The sequence below is a fragment of the Cyclopterus lumpus genome, chromosome 14 (assembly GCF_009769545.1).
Source record: "Cyclopterus lumpus isolate fCycLum1 chromosome 14, fCycLum1.pri, whole genome shotgun sequence".
Classification (NCBI taxonomy): Eukaryota; Metazoa; Chordata; class Actinopteri; order Perciformes; family Cyclopteridae; genus Cyclopterus; species Cyclopterus lumpus.
Genome location: NC_046979.1, coordinates 7,352,208 through 7,372,402, shown reverse-complemented (window position 1 = coordinate 7,372,402; position 20,195 = coordinate 7,352,208). Strand labels below are relative to the sequence as shown.

General features: G+C 41.6%; 1 protein-coding gene across 2 annotated transcripts in view; it reads right to left on the bottom strand.

Annotated features, from left to right (window-relative positions):
• dpysl3 (dihydropyrimidinase like 3) overlaps nt 1-20,195 on the bottom strand; it is a 30,597-nt gene that overhangs the window by 10,132 nt on the left and 270 nt on the right. For both annotated transcript variants that reach the window (XM_034551017.1, XM_034551018.1), the window contains exons 2-10: nt 9,913-10,001; nt 8,309-8,493; nt 6,546-6,710; nt 6,391-6,452; nt 5,160-5,240; nt 3,529-3,597; nt 2,502-2,622; nt 1,110-1,266; nt 326-467 (exon numbers count right to left, since the gene is read on the bottom strand). In XM_034551017.1, coding sequence (XP_034406908.1) covers nt 326-467; nt 1,110-1,266; nt 2,502-2,622; nt 3,529-3,597; nt 5,160-5,240; nt 6,391-6,452; nt 6,546-6,710; nt 8,309-8,493; nt 9,913-10,001 — 1,071 coding nt within the window. The remainder of the gene's footprint in view (nt 1-325; nt 468-1,109; nt 1,267-2,501; nt 2,623-3,528; nt 3,598-5,159; nt 5,241-6,390; nt 6,453-6,545; nt 6,711-8,308; nt 8,494-9,912; nt 10,002-20,195) is intronic.

Genomic DNA, 20,195 nt, shown 5'->3' with positions numbered 1-20,195 from the left:
AAGAGAACATACCGAATATGCTAAATAAAGTCCACAGAAATATTGAAATATACAAAGATAAGATAAGATTTGATTTTTCAGTGACGAGTAGAAGTGGCAGCTCTCAAGATGCAAAGGATGAAATGTGCTTCTTTGTGCAGTTTTTTATTTGGTCCGCTTTAATTCACGCACTGTGACGTCTGAATGGAAAATGGACCAAAAGTATTAATTTCACAAGTTTAGAATACATTTTCATGTGCTTCTCTCATTATTTGTTTGCTTTTCGTCCTTCTCACGAAGTTTTGAAAAAAGCTATGAAAAAAGAACCGAAAAACGCTGTCCTCACCACAGCTTTATCCCAGACGAGGCTCATCCTCTCCTCCACTCCGTTAAGACCTTCTGGGATCTGAGTGAAGTCATCCTTCCCAATGGCCTTCTGGGCCACGCTGAAGGTACAGTGGGCACTGCCAGTCACACTCAGGTCTCCACTGGGGGACGAAGACAAATACAGAGTTAAGATGGAAGTATACACAGCACAGCACAGGCTGTGATCACAACTAAAGATGTTTATTTACCTAACTAGGACTTGCACAACAAAACAAAACAAAACAAGGACTGTGAGTTATTACAATATGCCTAAAGCACGAACACGTTTCCAGATGACGCTCAAACTCACTTACCAGAAGAAGCCCACCAGAATGAATTAATCTAATTTATGCTGAGTGCAGCAAATCAAAGTACAAAAAGTCAACACTGGTGCTCCATTTCTTACGAGCTCCATTTCTAGTCAGGGATCTTCATCAGTCACAGTGCCTGTGTGTGGCAGCTTATTTATGACTCTTCTGCTTTAATCCTATTTCACATTAATTGCCAAGGGGGAACGCCCTCTGATGAGCAAAGGGGTTGTTACATGTTGGAATCAAATGCTTTATTTGTAGCTATACCACTATGTTACATAACCATGGAATTAGTTAGTAATAGCCAAGTGATTGTATATATCTAATTGATTGTACATGTTCTTCACTAACAAGCAGTGTGTGATTTGGATATAATATCATGTGAAATACTTTACTGATAATAAGCATGAGCTGGTAAACAACTCAACCAGAGGGGCGTGCTGTGACACGTACCTGGACAGCAGTGTGTTCAGATAGTCTGGAGTGGTGGGATCAGGGCTGAGAGGAGGTGATGTTACAAAAGAAGCCGCCTTGGCCCAATTCTTGCTCCAGTAATGCGTCCCGTCAGTCCCCAGGCTGGCTGTGATTGGCTCCCCAAACACAACATTTCCTGGGAAAAGAATAATGATAAAAGCCCGTTAAGAGTATCAAATGTAAAGCGGATCAAATTGATTTATTTGAGTGGTTATTGGCGATCAATGAAGCCAGGTTGATTTGTCAGCTGTGTTTGGAGCAGAGGAACCGTGCCGAATCTCTAAATAAGACAAACATCAATCACCCCACGAGATGAACAAATTTCATGTTGGGTCAATTGTAGTTCAGCTTGTTGATTCCTTTTGTGTTTCTGCGAGGTCCTTTGCTCGCACACCTCACTGTTGGATGTCTTTCCTGGTTTAGATGTAAGGAAATATGCTGGGGAATACTTCCAAACAAAGGTGTCAAGCCAATAAAGGCCCCCAAAGGATGTCGAAGACTGCAAGTATTTCTGAGGTCAACATCTTAAAACCCCATTTGGCCTTTTGCCAAAGACATCCACACACACATTCTTCTTCTCCGCCCTTTCCCGTTTTCCTGTTCCATTCTCAAAAATTGTATATTTCACATTCCATCACTGCCAGACAGCCTCTCGGGCTCTCACCTCGGCCCTTTCCTGGGACTGTGAGAAATGGGCAGCTGAACCACAGAAAAGACCTAAATGACAAATCTGGAAATTCCTCTGCGAATAGCCTCTTTTTTCATTATGTCAAGCAGAGCCAAACTTTGTGTACATCAGCAGCTTCAGGACGGACAGTGAAATCCTCTTATAAGGGCATAGGTGTAGCGGTGGGCTGGTGTATGCATTCCAAAACTCTCAGAAATCAGAGCGAAAGATGGCAACCAATGAGCAGAAGTAAAATATCAAATAAATATTGAAAGCAAAAAAAAAAAAAAAGAGTCATTTCTAAGATTCAGATCAAATCTATCTATAAGAAATCCAACAAGTTGTTGTAAATAATTTTAATAAAATGGAATAGATGGATTTGTTTAGTGAGAAACGTGTTTTAAAGACTTTTTGATGGCCTCTACTCAAATACACAATGTATTAAAGCACCGCAATCTCCACAACATAAAGTGGGCAGTGGTGGAACTCAGTAATCTGATCAATATCAGGAACTATACAGTATCTGAACTAAGAGAGTCTGTCACATGTGCTCCTTATCATCCAATTTCCAATGTAAAATGTCATGAAAAATAAAACATTTAAGTACAGTACCATTTCAGACAATCGCTCAGATCAAATCTATCTATAAGAAATCCTAAAGTCATAATTTAGACTAAATTCTAAGTGTAAATTCTGCCATTTACCTTTTTTCCGGGCCTGTGAGATGATGTCAGCAGCACTCTTGCTCATGACTCTGGTCACATAGAGAGGACAGTTGGTTTGGCTGGCGATGGTTATGGCACGAAACACCGCCTCTGCCTCCAGCTACAAAGGGGACAGGACATTGTGGTTGACTTGGAAATGTTTTTTCCCATTAGGATTTTCTCAAATGAATTTAAAATATGTAAACCACGGCAAACTACGTTATTTTTGGAACCGCATTATTTGAATTATTAATTTTACCCAAAATGTCAAGTGGAAGCTTGTAATTTTAGCATCATATATATATTACATTGAGTTAGGGTAGATAAAAGTAAATTCGTGAGATTAGCAAACAAATGCTAAATAAACTATGGTGAGGTTGTTTTTTGTTTCCATTTGTTCCATACAACAAACAACTTCCTAAATGGTTAACGAGATGCAGTAGAGAGCCAATGTATGCCTCCAGTCTTCTCATGTGCAAACACTTCAGCCGGTTATTGTGCTCTGGTCTACAAGCTCAACCTGGGTCCAATAAGCAATGCATTAAAACCAAACAGGACACCAGACACTGATAAAGCACTAATCCCACATTGTCTCTGTTAAATTAAATCATGGAACTGAGCTTTTGATTCTTGAGACGCCACTTAACTGCATGACACTATGAGACTGGAAGGGCAACTCCATCGCGCTGCACCACAAAGTGGAAAATCCCAGTGAAGCTAAAGGCAGACAAGTTGCAGAGTGGAGAGCGCTTGGCCTTGATTCACTGTTTGGTGACGGAACATTAGCAGCAACAATTGGCGGAACCAGGGAATGTTCACCCGACGCCTCTGATGGGTCGGAAACCACAAGCGTGGTAACAAGAACAATGTGTGTGTTTTAAGAGCGGTCTAAGAACGTCATTATGGACAATGTGAGTGTGTTACAATAAACATAAACAGCATTAAAACAGCCAATATCTCGATAAAAAAGGCTTTGTATCAAAACAACTGGACTATAACAAAATGTGTGTGTGTGCGTGTGTTATACCTCTTCTGGCCTGCTCAGCACGTGTCCCTCCGGTCCAGTGATACCCATCTGCAGCATGCGGGCCTGCTCCTGTTCAACAAACACGCATAAAGTAGACTTCTTAGCTTATAGGTGTGAGACTGTTTCTCAGTGTTCAGTGATTTGTGGGCTCGGACAGATGTAAAGTTTTGGTCACAATCCAAAAATGATGTTCTGTTTCTGTCTGTTCTCTGTGCAAATGATATGAGAAGCTGTCTTATCATCTGGGTCAGGCCACACACACACAGAGGGCTGTGGGAATCCACAGGCTGGAGAGGCTGCTCTTAAGTGTGGAAGTAAGTGCAGAGGAGACACTTATGCATAGCGTCTGTCATGTCACCGTAGATGCTATATGATGACATGCTTCCCCAAAACTTTTACTTGAGTAAAAGCAGCAATGCTGTGTAAAAAAAATACACTCAAAATCTTACTTCGGTAAAAAGTACAAAAGTATTAGCATCTGAATCTATTGAAAGTACAAAAAATGTAAGTACTCAGTATGCAGAAGAATGTATATTCAATTACTGGATTATAAATCAGTGATGCATTAAACTGTACATTGATTGTAATGATGCAACTGGTAATTTCTTCATATATTGTTCTGTACTGTAAGCATGTAAGGATCCTATTACCTATGTTGGTCTCTAATGAAATTAATCATGTAATTCATGTAACTATTAGTAAAAAAAAAGGAAGCTATTCTCCCCCTTTGACTGATTGCATGTTTTCCTAATTTCTACTGTGAGTTACCATGAGAAGAAGAAGAAGGTCTACAATTGTGAGAATAAAACCGAACAGAAGAAATATTGGAATTTTCCTTTAATAAATCCATGTTCACTCATAAGACATAAACATTGTCAGGAAAGATGTAATTACATTTCTTACACGTAATGTTGGTTCCTTTATGCATTTCTGGAGGGACATTTAAGTTAAAGTTCAAGCTTTCCTCAAGCAAGCATCTAGTGGTCATAAGAGGAACTGTAGCTTGAGAAACTTTGCCAATGGTTTCAGCATGTTTCATGGTGGTTGTTGCTTGGTTACAACATGTCCTCTATACCAACACTAAAAACACACACTGGTCTAAACAAAGCCTCTCTATCTTATGAGCTCTGGAGTAAAATCAGGACATGACATAACCTGGGGTTCAGTGAATCAGACTCCATTAAATGTGTGGTTTAAGACTGGATTGGAGATCTGGGATTTATGATGAATCAGATCCAACATGCACGCGCACACACAAACACACAAAAACACACACACACAGTGAAATAATCCAGACATGGTCTGCAGTTCTGACTAATACCAATGCTCTCAATCCACCAGTTATTACAGTTTCATTTGTGTAAACTACACCCACACATTGCTGTCCTACAGGAAACCCATTCTCCCTCATCAGTGACAGTGTGTTTAGTCTGTAGGTAGTGGAGATGCATTGCGATAAGGCTCGACCAGACCGGCTGCATGAAGTGAACTTAACTGACGTAAATCACATTAAACCAAAACAGATTGCAGAGTTGGCCCCGAGACAAGTAATGAAAGAGAGGGCAGTAAAGAGTATGAGGCAGGGGGAAAATGTGAAGAAGAGCTGTATCTGTCGGTTTATTCATCATTACCTCAGCGATGATCTCGCCATTTTCAGCGTGGACCTCAGCGATGCCTCCCCTCTCCGCCAGGAAGGTAAAAACATCATAAAGCTGGAGGAGAAAGACACAGAAAACTGTGAGATAATTACACTAATTACCCTCCTTTTCATCCTGTGGGTCACGCTCAAGCCACAATTTTCGAAAAAAAGCCCACGATTTACATGATGTCGTCCACGACAAGCTGCAATTATTGTGTGTGGTCTCCAGAAATGGTTAAACTCTTGTGGGATGAGCTGCAGTTGCTGTTATGTTGCTGCTCCACGGTTCCTTAGTGAGCTGCATGACATCAGTTTTCAAGCTGGACTATTTCAGTTGCCTCATGTGCTCCTCTGAGCGACCGAATGAGCGAAGGCTGCGCATGAGAAACACTGAGAGTCTCGCTTCACACAGTCTGGACTGAGCCCTTGTTTTTCTACATTAACAGCTTAACTTACAGTATGAACTCACTATGCTGCGCATCACAGGCTACATGTTACATAAGGACAGAGTGTTTCGAGAAAAAAAGATTCATGCTTTTCTAAAACTTTTACAGTCAGTTGGATATCTTGTGTATTTAAAGTGAAGGCAAACCAAAGGGCAGCATTTACTTACTTTTTAGACTTTTGTGGAAAGTCAGCAGGGACTGATTTATATTGATTGCAATTGCTCTTATTTGATTCCCTAAATTAGATAATGATTTCCCTCAGAGGGCAGCCAGAGATGCTCTATAACAAAGATGACGCATAACAAGCTCCGGCAATGGTTTGAAATGGTATACACTTCCTGTCTCCTAAGTCATTGCTGTTCACACTGGCCAAAACCCAATTCCATTCTAAGTAATGGGGGGGAGGAGGAAATGCCACAGTCTGTGTAAAGCTAATATTAGGTCTTCAGGAGTCTGATGTAGCAAAAGCAAGCAGAAATCTTCCAAAGTTAGTCTTTTTACAAACATTCCAACTTTGTGGTTTGGCAAATTAGTACGGTGCATGAGATTTCGGGTGGGTTGTTTTTCATTTATTCAAACGATGCTATTAACTATTGGGTAGTGTTTGTAGTGGTTTGTGTTCAGCGTAAGCACTCATTTGGTGGTTACCTAGAAAAAAAGGATGCGGCTAACTGAAAACTGACGATGTTGCCCCTCATCTCTTTGCTGCCAGTGTGGAGTTTAAATTGTACAATTTAAATTTAGTTTAAAGTGTACGCTAAGTTAAAGTCAGTGTACCTCACTGTTGCTCATCTGGTAATAGTCCTTGTAAGCCATGTAGACCTGGAACGAGTTCACCCCTGTAACAAAGAAAAAAAAGAAAACATGAGCAATGCTATTAAACCTTCCTAAAAGGTTCAAAGACGGATATACAAATGGTCTACCAAGCCTACCTTTCTCCTTGATGAGGGTATCCACCTCCTGCTTTACGCTGTCGTTCCAGTGGGTGATGTCCACGTGGAGGGAGTAGTCGCAACAGGTCTTCTCATCGGCCCACTGCCTCCACTGGTCATAGGCCTCCATCAGGCTGCAGCCGGGATCTGGGATCACATGGTCCACTGGACGGTAGAGGAGAGAGGACACAGGGATTAAGGGATGAGGGAAGGAGAAGAGAAGTTTGCAAGGAGAAAAGGGTTTCAGGAGAGAAGGAAGGTGATTGATGCAGAAAGGAGAGGTGTCAGTGGAAATGAAATGAATGGAAAGTGTCAGAGTGGGTGTCAGACGGGGTGATGTTAGGATTTGACTGCTGGTGTTCTCCCTGTATTGTTTATCTTGCATAATCAGCTGTCTGTCTGGGTTCCTGCAGTGCTCAGCCAGTGGGGGCCGACCTTGTCGGATGTTAAATTACATTTTCAGCATCTCTGTCTGGGTGCCGGTGTCCTTGATACATGTGAGGCAATTTTAAACTGTGGATATGTTTGTAGACTTTTGTTTTTGGTTATGTAACCACACTCAATTCTTTAGATTAGAGTTTGGCACACAAGGCCAGAGGACTTTTCATGATGGGATCACCCACGTTTTTGATGATATTAAAGTTCTTGTGTTACAGCATTTAGTATATTGCCAGTAAGATTTTGTGGAAATGTAAGTAAGAATAGTCCCGCACATGTAAATTAATTTAAATATATAGTATAGTTATAGAATATAACTTACATGTCCAAAAACTCCTATATAATCATATTAAATCGATAAGCAAGTAAAGATTATGAACTTGAAATCAAAAATATAACAAAAGACATTTAAAATGTGTGAATTGTTCTATTATATAGATTGTATACTAAACAGAGAGTACATGTTTGTCTTATTGTATGCATACGGTAAATGTCTGTTTTTCACTGAAATTATTAATAGACAGTACTAATCTTCATTGTACACAACAGGATCACTGTGCACAAATTATCCCGCTTCATCTTACTCAGATGTAATAAAATAGGACCGCCTGCTGGCTCACCAGCTGACTGGCGTCTTTATCCCATTAAAAATATGCCAATCTGCTTATCTGGTCTTTACATGTTAATAGCATCGAGCTGGAACCGACAGTCACAACCACCCTTTTGTGTTCCCCTTCATACAGACACAACATCATCTGTTTAGTGGAGCCAGACATATACAGTAGCATTACACACAGGAAGACACCAAACACAGTGCGCATTTTCACGTTCTCTCTAACACATGACCCACTGGAATATAATCCCTCAATGAAAGGAGTCCATGAATAGAGCTTACTACAGTAGCAGGTCTGTTGGTGAAGGCCTCCGTTAGAAGACCAGCAGCAGCGGAGCAGCCAGCTCAAAAGTAGTTAATGGTATTAATGAGACGTTGGTGCCCGCCAGCTGATAGCTTTGATAGTGTCTGGTCTGTCAGCTCCATGAAGCACACATATACCCCCATGCTGTACATAGACGAGGAGCATGCAGACAGACACTGGTGCTGTATCCCCCCCCCCTCCCTTCCTGATCCGACCCCCTTACACTCAGTCTTTTGTGTGGTCCTCTTTTGGAGAGCTGCCCAAAAACCGACCAGAACCGCTTCCCATCTCTTTTTTTCTTTTTCCTTTGTTCAGGTCTCGGCCTTCTTTTTTTCCTCTCTTTTTAAGCGACAGTCTCTATCTCAAACTCAGCTTGACGGTGTGGACCAGCTTTCCTAAAGCCCTTACCGATCATGGTCGTGCCCCCGGCAAGTGCAGCCTTTGATCCCTGAGCGAAGTCATCCACGGTTGTGGTTCCACGGTACGGCATCTGGAAGTGGGTGTGGATGTCGATGCCACCGGGGATCACCATCTTCCCGTTGGCCTCGACGGTCTTCACCCCGCCGGGCACGATCAGGTTGTCGCCGATCTGCCTGTTGAGGGAAGTGGATGTTGTCATAATTGTATGATGGTGTGATGCTGCATTCATAAAAGATGTTTATGGGCCTATTACTATTTGGGCTATTTGAACAAAGCAACAACAAAAAGCTAAACACCGATGTGCAGGAGGAGGCCGATTTATAAATATGTTGTCCCAATCTGGTATTAGAAGACATCTTTTTGATACATTTAAATAATAAGCAAATGTTTTTAACTTTAGACTGGCCCCCAGAACAACGTCAGCCACGCTTGAAGCAGCACATTGTCACCATACCAACACATCAACATTTCACCCCTGCTAAAAGAAAACCCTGTTGTTCAAACGTTATAGAGGGGACACGCCAGGCAGACAGAGAGGCAGGCAGAAGCCAGTGTCCCTGTGAGTTTGCCAGCAGCCCAATGGTCCAACAGGCATCTGGGTGTTTATTATGCAACACCAGGCCTTCCATGGGTGCCTCTCTCTGAGCTGCCCCACTAAGGGACAAGGGGGGGACAAAGAGCCTGTAATTGGAGTATCAAGTGAGAACCGGACAAGGGGGAGAGAGAGAGAGTGATTCGGGAGACACAGAAAGAGGAATTCAGCCCAAGCTCCCCTCGAAGACATGCTCACACGAGAGGATCACATTGGGGACGAGACTGGCTGTTATCACCATAGCTCGTCTTGGACCCAATGGAACAAAGACTCCAGTAGGACACAGTGTGTATGATGAAGCAGCTTGTGCTCGTGCATTTAGAGGTTGAAGTTTCCCCGTGTCACAACCTATTTGACCTCCTAGTGTCACCTGTCTCAAGGTCAAAACGTTTCCTTGAACCTGTCACCTGCCCTCCTTCTACGGATTCTAGTCTTAATGAAAATATTTAATCAAATCTTACAGGGAAAATTTATGACCATTAAGATTTTGTATTCTACTATTTGTGTCCATTGCAACTACATTGCAAGATTAAAAAAAATCTGTTATGGTTGTTTGAGAACTGGACCATATATTTATATAGATTTCTAGGGGATTAGTTTCTGCATTTAGTTTTACTTTACTTTCAGTCAGACAGATTAAGATTATCTCTGTGACACTGCAGCTTTTGGAAAGCTGGAGGCTTGTGCTCCTTGCACAGTCAGATGGCCCAAATGTTGAGAACAATGGGGAGAAAAGTCAAAATGGACAAAACAAAATATGACAATAAGGACCCAGAATTCCCCTTTAACGCTTTTACAAATTGACCTGGTCAATGTTAATTTCTGCAAAAGCAAACTGCCCTGTCATAAGAAAGGTGCTGTTCAACATGAGGGAGAGGGAACAGGTGAGCCACATACAACTTGAGTGAAAGACAGGAAATGTATGATGAGCGAGTGGAGGGGTTGAATCAAATGGAAATGCATATAAGCGGAGAAGGAAGGAGGACAGCGGAAGACTTACTTAATGATGCCATCCTCCATGTAGATATCGCCATGGAAGGACTGGTCGTCATTCACGATCCTCCCTCCTTTGACCAGAAGCCTGTCGCTCTGTAGAGAAAGGGACGGGGAGGAGGGGAGGGACAAGAAGAAAGAGATTGTTATGAAGTAAGCAAGCTTCATTAGAGGAGGATCTACTAAGCCAGATCTGTATATTTAGAGCTGGACAATGCTTTTCTATTTCCCTTTAGTTAAATCATTTCCTTCTTCTCTCACCCAGAGGAGATGAACAATGTCTCATTCATTTGTTCATTCATGGCGAGGAAGAGAAAGGGCATGTTTGTCAGTCTTGTCTCATGTGAACACACCACATACAGTTTATCTGTGGACCACCCCGGGGGTCTGTATGTCCACCTCTCCCTTTGGTCTAAAGCCGCAAAGTAATCGGATGCAAGTGACCCCTATGTGCATCGACATTTCCTTGACGTCGTTGAATGAGTCCATCAAATAAAAGGCGAGGACTATCGAGCACTCTTCCTCAATGGAAAATGTGCAATAATTCTATAACCAATGCAGTGACATGCGGTAGTTTCTTAAACATACACTATCATGGATTTAATTTAGCTTTCCTCTGTTGAATTTGCATACATTTGTCAAACATGCGTTACCGTTTTGATGTGACTCTTTACAGTTATTTTGAATTAAATTGTATTACAGTGAGAATATTGCTGTTTGACGAGCACTCAACAGGAAATATTCCATGAACCTGCAGAGCTGCTTTTCTTTATTGCCTGTCTGCTCTGTGGTCAGTGTGCCCACTTATATCTGACCTAATAGACCTAATATACCTGATAGACCTGAGCTGGTGATGATCATCATCATCATTGTCAACGTCCTCATGGAATCTGCTTTCCAGCTCGCAAAGATAACATTTACTGGTGCAAATACTGAATTGCGGAGTGCCAGTTTGATAATGATACAATTCTGCATATGATGAATGCAATTTCAGGAGAAGGTATTCCTAAAGGAAGACGGTGCAGCTTTCACTGTAGCTTATTAAAATGAGCGGTCATGGTGATAACGTTTGGGAGGCTGACATTTTGCTGCTTGTAGCAGAACTGAAGCTGCTTTTAAGGACTGATCATGGATTAACATCTTAACCATGTTTATCCAGATTTCATTACGCAACAACTGTGGATGTTATTTTCTCAGTTTAATCCATTTATGCCACAGACCAAACGCCATCAGCAATAATGCTCATTGATCATTTGAGGCAGGATATTTTTTAATCTGCATGAAACAAACAACAATCCCTATCGCTGAATGTGATTGGTGCTCTGAAATGAAACTAAAGAGCTTTTATGGGACGGCCCTTCAACTCAACATTTCGTAATATGGTCTGATCTGGGCGTTGCCGTGACGCCACGCAGTCAGACATCAAATCTGCTGCTGCCGCTGCACCACAGTCTGACTGGAGCAGGGCGTTGTCATGGCGACGGTTGGCTGCAGGGAGAAAGACTAGAAAGGACGGGAGACTGGGTGTCTGGTTTTGCTGATTATTGTAGAGCTACTTCAGTGAACAACATGGCTGTCGAACTGGGTGGAGGGCTTCATGGTTAGAGGGGAGTTGTTAGTTGGTAAAAGGACAACTGTGCACGTGGTTTGGGAATCCGTTTGAGATCGGAGGTTATTCGACCGGCCAGGTTGAGATGAAGGCTGAAATGTCTGATACGCAGCAACTCTCTGCCGTGGCATTTTTAGGTTCAATGTTAGGGGGTTTTGTGCTATTTTGGGGACAAAACAAGCAATACATATACTGTATATCAAATATATTGAATGAGAAATCGAGTCATCATTTATGAAAATATTCATTAGTTACCGCCCATCATGAGCAGTGTCTAAAAAAAAAAGGACCGTTCTGGAGAAACAAATATGTCTCGCTGTAATTCAAGTCCAATTCTATGACATACTTTAAAAAAATGTGTATCAATAATATTAAGTTGTATTCTAAACCGCATGGATTCAAAAATACATCCACATGCTATAAAATAGTAGGACTCAATCCCTCACCCTGCTAAGAAGGACAGACTTCCATATTTTCCCAACAGCACATGTGTGCAGAGATTTACACCCCTGGCAGTGAACCCAGAGTTTCCTCACTAATGAACTGCGGCCCCTCCCTCAGACAACAGAAAAAAATACCAGTTTGTATTAATCTCAGATGATACAAGGTCAATATCTGCTGAGCTCATAATCACACGCAATGTGTGTGTATCCCTGTCCCTTTGTGTTTGTGTGCATATGACTTAGACGGTGATGGAGTAGTGTGAAACAGAGCCCGCAGCTTCCCCTGGAAAACCACACCCTGAAGCAACACATTACAGCCGCTGGAGCACCAGCGGAGAGCAAATGTTGAGCATGCAGCTCTAAAACTGTGGCGCATTAGCTCAGAGCTGATTGGGACGACTGTAATATAATTCTGTGGATAAAATGGACTCTGGAAATAATCAATGTCAGCTAAGATGCATTGCGATGCTGACGTGGACGATTCTGCATCGATGCAGTGACAGAACATAACCAGAAGTTTGGCTTCATTTCAGCTCAGTGGGAGTCTTGCTGTCAATGATTGTCTCCATAACAATGTTAGCCACTTTGTGAAAGCAGACTGAAATTGTGAGATTGTTGTGAGACGCGGTGACATAAACCAAGTAAGAGTACAAGAACTATGAGTAAGAACAGTAACTAACTGAGGTCTGCTAGCTGCTAAGCTAATTCATGCATTGTCATTGGCATTCAGGAGCTGCTCTGTTTCAGACCTGTGATGTAAAAACCTTGTTTATGTATATTACAGAACACTTGTAATGCACCGCAGAAGGATTAATGTTTGTTTTTTGTAGTCTTTAAGAGGTGGCTCTAACAGATATTGGTATTGAAAAGACGACGCGTTATATTATAGACTGTTGAAGTGTTCTTTGTGTGTTCAGATAATGAAAGTGTGAGGCCAGTGAAGATTCACACCTCTAGCACCTTAAAAACTCATAAATTGCATCGACAATACTTGTTGTTTTTCTCAAATTCATAACTGGAAGCTGAATATCTTTGTGAAAAAACAAGGGCAGCATCGACTGCATCAGACGAATAAAGATGTTTTATCTGATTTATAATACTGCAGCGAGGGGTGAGCCCTCAACCATGAGTGCCTTTCTGAAGTGCTTCAGAGATTCTCTCACACATTTAAAAAAATAGATCATTTAAAATCTTTTCAATAAAGACTTTGTACAAACCTAGAAATATGAGATAGTAAGCATATGATAGTAATCACAAAGTAAATTATTTTTCAATAAAGCTCAAATATATTTAACTACTATATTATTGACCATGAAAACTGAATGAGAGTATTTTTTTATTTTTTTTTGATGGTGGTAAAACACACACACACACACACACACACACACACACACACACACACACACACACACACACACACACACACACACACACACACACACACACACACACACACACACACACACACACACACACACACACACACACACACACACACACACACACACACACACACACACACACACACACACACACACACACACACACACACACAGGTTCCCCTTTGTCTGCATTTGACAATCAATAACATTTCCATCACAACCCAGCAACTATGATTCAGCTGATTTCCATATTCCATTGGAGTTAATGCATTGCTGGTGACACACAATCATTTATAATAATAATAATAATAATAATATTACTGTGACCGTGGACTGCATTTTATTCTAGACTTGAGTCGTTTCCAGTTTACTAGTTATGGGTGACCAAACTGTCAAGACCTCGTTTTTTATCTTCTGGATCACACTTAATTAATCTAAATGCATGCAGTCAGAGCATTTATTGTGGCTTTTTATTATGGAATCTATGACATGCAGACGGTAACGCTTCCCAGTGCTCATGTCATTTGATCACCAACATTTTATAGAAAATTGAATAAGCAACATCATGCTGTTTCCCATTATTACCACAGTTATGTAGTCAATGTGTGCAAAAAGACTGTTTATTGTTTCAGAAATTATCCAGGATGTTTTCTCCAAAACATATTGCTCAGCATTTCCTTTATTTTCACTATAGATAAAAGGAAACACATTGTTTGTGGTGATATTGCCACTCATAACACCAGGAAGTCCTCCCAGCAACTCAGTTCATTACTAATTTATTGCTGATGTATCAGAACTCAAACTCTTGACCCAACATTACTGGGGGGCGCATCATCCACATAAATAAAGAACAGGTCTAAATGCCGTCTGAATTTTTGTTGCAGGACTTTTTAATGGCAAGAATGAAATTCAACTTTGTTTTCGTTTATCCATGTGGTGGCACATGTAGGATCTGACAGTGGATACTGAAGCCTTGCTACTGCTTTCTCTGTCGCTGCGATTTCAACCATCATGGATATTGGTTTTAGTTGATTTTTGCCCATGCACGCTTCCTCCTAAATCCTTACTGGACATTGATTTCAACCACTTGAAATCAATGAAATCTCTACCTTGTTTTAAGATGTTAAGATGTTCAGATGCCTCCGTTCAGAATTTCATTAAGCGTCCAGCTTAGCTTGCTTTTTATGGAGCTTTAGATAATGATCAGACATTGATAAAAAATAGGGATTATTCTATTTGTTATTCCGGTGAGCCAGCATCCACAATACCAAATATCATCATCTTGTAAAGCGGCCATATTAAAGGCTATTCATCACACCTGTGATGGTTCATCCTGCAATAAAGTGTCAAAATGGCAGCTGTGAAAAGATATGACATTTTTTTATTAGACCACAAAGATTCCTACTATCTTAATGGTTCAGCATTGTCATTCAAGGCAACATTAATGCTGTTGATGTTGACACTGATTTGCTCTGACCTTCCAGGGTCACTGGCCATGCCCTCGTTTGTCAATCATGTCACAGCGCCCGGTTTTGGGAAGGGAAAATAATCTCACTGGATGAGCTGCACAATGTCGTCCTTGTAGTGTGTGCAGTCTGTGTGTATTTGACATAACATATATTGACGATGTAGACATTAGCTGTAGGTAAGCTATAGGTGGCTAACTAGCAATGTACACACTAGGGGTGTGACAATGGATCGATCGGGATCGAAATACCAATTAAATGATCAACATCACATGTAATGACATCTATTGCTTCTGTCCATCCGGGGAGAGGGATCCTCCTCTGTTGCTCTCCTGAAGGTTTCTTCCCTTTTTTCCCTGTGAAAGGTTATTTTTGGGGAGTTGTTCCTGATCCGATGTGAGGTCCTGGGACAGGGATGTCGTATGTGTACAGATTGTAAAGCCCTCCGAGGCTTCGAGGCAATATCACAAATTTGTGATTTGTGATATTGAGCTATACAAAATAAACTGAATTGGATTGAATTGAATCATCACAATCATCAATGAGACACACCCTTATTTAGAATTTTCCATGGCATGTCTGAGACGTGTTAAAACGTGAGGATAAATTATTATATAAGCTATATATTAGCTTGGTGCACAAAGATTAGTGCATCAAGCGTAGCTGTAACAAACTAAACAAACCGTGTGTTAAAAATGAAGGAGCCAAAACCACACAATTGGAGAGTAAAATATAAAATAATTGAATCCAATGAAGCGATGCCTTGCTGTTGGTTGCAGCCTTTTACATCTCTAACTGTTGCAATGTTTCTTGATCCTCTTCCCATCCACAAGTGTACTTGTTTATATGCGATTGCATGCGTGTGACCTACTCTTGCCGCTGGGTAAACAGAAGAGGATTTGGTGTTTCCACAAATGCGGACAGTTGGAAGGGAGGATTAGCATAAACACACATCACGTAATCACAACTGAGGAGAACCACAAATGTTTATTAAAAAGTCCTATCTAAATTGCTTCAATCAAAGAAACGTATGCTAATGTATGTCATTAATCTAAACTGATACTAGCAATAGGAATGTTTTAGGAAAGTGTGTGCTTCCAGTTGCATTTTAAAATGTGAAGTCATTGGTAAAAAAGTAATTAATCTCTTTTTAGCTTCCGCATCCCCCCCTCTCGAACTGACAAGCTCATCTATTGAAATATCTGGCCACGACGTAGAGTAAAGTTCGGGTGGGAAAAAAATTATTGTCATTCAACTCCAAGGAAAAACAAAGCACCACAAATAAAGCACTTCTCGCTCCACAGGAAGCTGTCATTTTATGTTACACAAGGCAGCCGTACGAAACCAAAATAGACGACAGGATGTTATTCTTGTCCTACTATGGTGATATGCACTTTTTCCACTTCCACCACTCTGGAGGGAGAATCTCATTAACTGAGAGGCAAATTACTAGTAGCCCCTTCTCCATGCTTAATAAGTCGCGATGGGACACATAAATGAAACCTCCAATTAGCTGTGATCCTTGTGTGGGTGAGAGAGCAGGGGGAGGCAGGCAGGGACCAGTGGAAGAGGGAAGTCATCCCGAGTGTGCCTCTGCTGCAGCCCTGTTGCTTAGCGCGCAAAAATATTTACTCTTTACACAAAACTGCACACATTTTTCTCTCACATTCTGGAAAAGGGAAAACAATGAGACTTATCAATCTAAATCAACTGCGGAAGCTCCAACGAACCGCGGCCGTGGAAAGGGCCCGGCATGTCTTGTAAGCTGATATTGCGGTTGTTGAAGGAGTGAAAACAACGTTACCATGGCGACACAAACAAAAGAGAAAACCCAATATGGATCTGACAGGTTGGATTATAAACTCTCGGCCGAGAAGTCTGAGAAGTGTTTGTGTGTAACTGAGGTGTGTGTCAAATCACATCCCTGCACGACAAACCCAACAGCGGTTGTATTTTCCTGCCATCACAACTGTATGTCGGTCGCCATGGTGAGTCGCACGGCAACGCCTGGGTGGCCACGGGGTATTTTGTTTGCACTCGAGCCCACTTTGCCGCAGCCTGCGTGGTGATGGCACACTCTGGTGTGGCGGAGTCCAGTTTTGTGGCGCGTCAACGGGGGGAAAAACGGGTTTAATTTCCCGGGACCATGCCCACAGATGCTCATTCCAGCTGGAGGGCATTACTGATGACATGAACCAGCCTGGGACAACACTGAGGCTGCTGTGAGTAGGTATGAGGGAAGGGAAGAACCACACCTAAATCTGACAGAGCCACTCCAAGGCAACAGCTGGAATAGAACAGGAGCTGGCATGGAAATACAGAAGGAGAGTCAGGGAGGGGAGGAGGGTTATGAGCAAATGATTTAATCAAAACGTACTGGGGAGTTGTTGGTCCATTCACTGGGCGGCTGACTATGCTCAAATTTGACCTACTAAATCAAGTTAGTGTGGTTTTTTTATTAATACTCGTATAGTGTTGTAAGTGAGAGCCAGCTGCCACTTTTCAGAACCACCTTCCAAACCGAGACGTGGTACGAAATTTATGGTCAAAAGACTGACATTGATAGTGTCTTACTCGCCAATGTCACCAACATTATACCATTACAGTGGTGATGTCTTCAGGATTGCAGAATCGAATATCTAATTATTAAAATGTTCAATATATCAAACTCCATTATGTATATTATTATGGACTTTTTTCAGCTATAGACATTCAATGTGTTTGTGTTCCGTTATTGTTATTGTCCCTTTTCAGTGTTAATGGCAAAGTCTGCCTTCATGTGCAGGATTACAATTTAGTTTTTTTGACGCAAAAGATATTCACAGGAAACGATTAATGGATGTATTATAGATGTAAATATATAATGTGACCCGATCAAATCTTTCCAGTTAGTTTGGGAGGGGACTGTAAACAGCTGAGTTGTCTTTTCTGTTGTATTTTTAAGTATAAGCTTGTAGTGTGTTCGCTGCCCCCAGTGGTGGATACAGGTATTGATTCCAACAAGTCCACCAAATGAAATGGCTAAGTACGTTTTTTGGTCCATACCCTCCAAAACGACAAGTAGAATTGTTTTCGTCAGTACCCTAAAAAGCTTTATAAAATTGCTCTTGAAATATAAATTACATTTTATGATGTGGCAGCTAGGAATCATATTTGGGTTAAAAAACTACTTTTAGGTAAAGATCATGGTTTGGGCTCAAATACAAGTGGTGGATAAAGGTATAATTCCAAACTGAATACTGCCCTGTTATACAAAAATAGTCGTGCCATTACAAACAGTAACCACAGGTGTCGCCAAATCCACAAGGAATTAAAGTATCATAACTTCAATCTGTTGGTGAGAAGAATGACTGCATTACTTTGATATCTTAAGAGCAAATGCTGATTTGAGGGGCAAAGAAGGGTAAAAACTGTGCTTCTTGACATCATGTTTGAAAGCCAATGAATAAGCCTCCTGTGAACCGAAGTGGTGTGAGGCCACTCTATCTCTTGGTCTAGGACATCAATGAGATACTTTACTGTGGTAACAGCTAAAGGTCAGTCTAGTTAACATGTTGGTTTCAGCTGAACAAAGGTTGTCTTTAAGGATTACAACAATCTCCAAACTGAAAAATGTAGCTTCTGTACCCAGATTGCATGTATCATGAGGCCATCAAACTCGCTCATGTTATGCATTTTTCTGTCTGAGATTTCTTGCCTTCTTATCAGAGAGGAGACAGATCGTATCTTGGTGAGCCCTGCTCTCGCTGCTGCAGCATCACTAACTGATGTTTTCTGGGGACATGTGTTTTTGGACATAAATATCATACCCCACGAAGTTTGACACCCCAAAATTATACCATTAAAGTGTGGGGGGTTGGTAACATGAACATTTCCATTCCTTATAATGACTGTGTAAAACATGCCATGGAAAATTCTGGCCCAGTTTAGCATATTATAGAGACATGGCCTACTTAAAGAGTAATGTGCGTACTGCGCTCAGAATACAGACAAGACCTCTACAGGCCAAAGCTACGCCCGTAGAAACATCCCCCCAAAAAAACACCCATTTGGTGTAATATCAGCTGAGGAGACGAGACAAAGGCTGTGTCTCTCACAGTCAAGCAACACACCCCTGACTGCAGCCCAAGCTGCAACAATGAAAACTGGATGGCAGGCGTTTCTCTCACACACACACGCGCACTCACACGCGCACACACACACACACACACACACACACACACACACACACACACACAAGGAGAGGGAGAGGTTTCTCTGCAGTAGTAACACAAACCAGCACCCAGCTGGCTGACTGAGTAACACAGGCCTGCCCCGAATTCAACCTCCACCCCTCAACCTCCACCCCTCGATGCTCTGCCTGGAGTCTGACTCTTTCTCCTTCCCATGAGGCAGGAGTACAAGCGCCCCAATACAAGGCCAGCTTATCACAGCTCATCACAAATGGGCGTGTATTTACCCCACCTCTCTTTTTACTCCCCTCATTCTCCTCTGCATCAGCCAGCAGCATGAACAGTATATTAGCCCTACGAGTATATGTCTTTAATCTGCAGGGGACACATTTCTTTTGTTTTTAATAGGCCCCGTTTAGAAATAATGAGCTGATGCACAGTAATTGCAAATACATGTACACGGATCTACCTACATGTATGTTAGAGTGTTTGCCCAAACAAATAGCTACATATATTATCATTGGGATACTTTTAAGTGTGCCACTAAAAACATTGTTCATCAAAATGGCGAGAGGAGCTCTTTGAAAGGGAGACTAACGTCACTGATCAATAACCTCCCATACAAGTGATCAATTAGGCCCGTGAAATATTCTCCCGAAGAGAGAAAGGGCCGAACACATTCTTCTCAAAATGGCTAAAAACGTTATTTGAATCGCTCCACGTGCACAGATTGATGAGTATCTACTGATTTATGTATTTGCTACATGTTAATAATATGTGGGGGATAGAAAAGCACAGAAAAGCAATATTATAATGATATTCCACCAAACTACATTTAAAAATAATAATCAAAGACCAGAGGGTGACCATAAACTTACATATATGCACTGCAGAGAGCAGATGTCCCTGCAGAAACATTACATTGATTTTTTTTATTTTTTTTTATTTTATGGGCGAGCCGGCTCACCACACGCATGGAGCCCCTCAACAAAGAAGATGCAGGACACCTTTAAGAAAACGCCTCATCTCCCTGCCTCGCTGTCACTATGGAAGCCAGTCATGCCATTTCATAGTGCGGATTTTTTTCCGGCCACTTCTCGCGGTCAATACAAAGAAAACAAATGACAAGCCCCAAAATCGCGTTGTGGGCTGTTTTTATGTTTTATGATCCATCGCTGTTGAAACGGCAGCGCGCAACACCAACGCAGTGATTTGCAA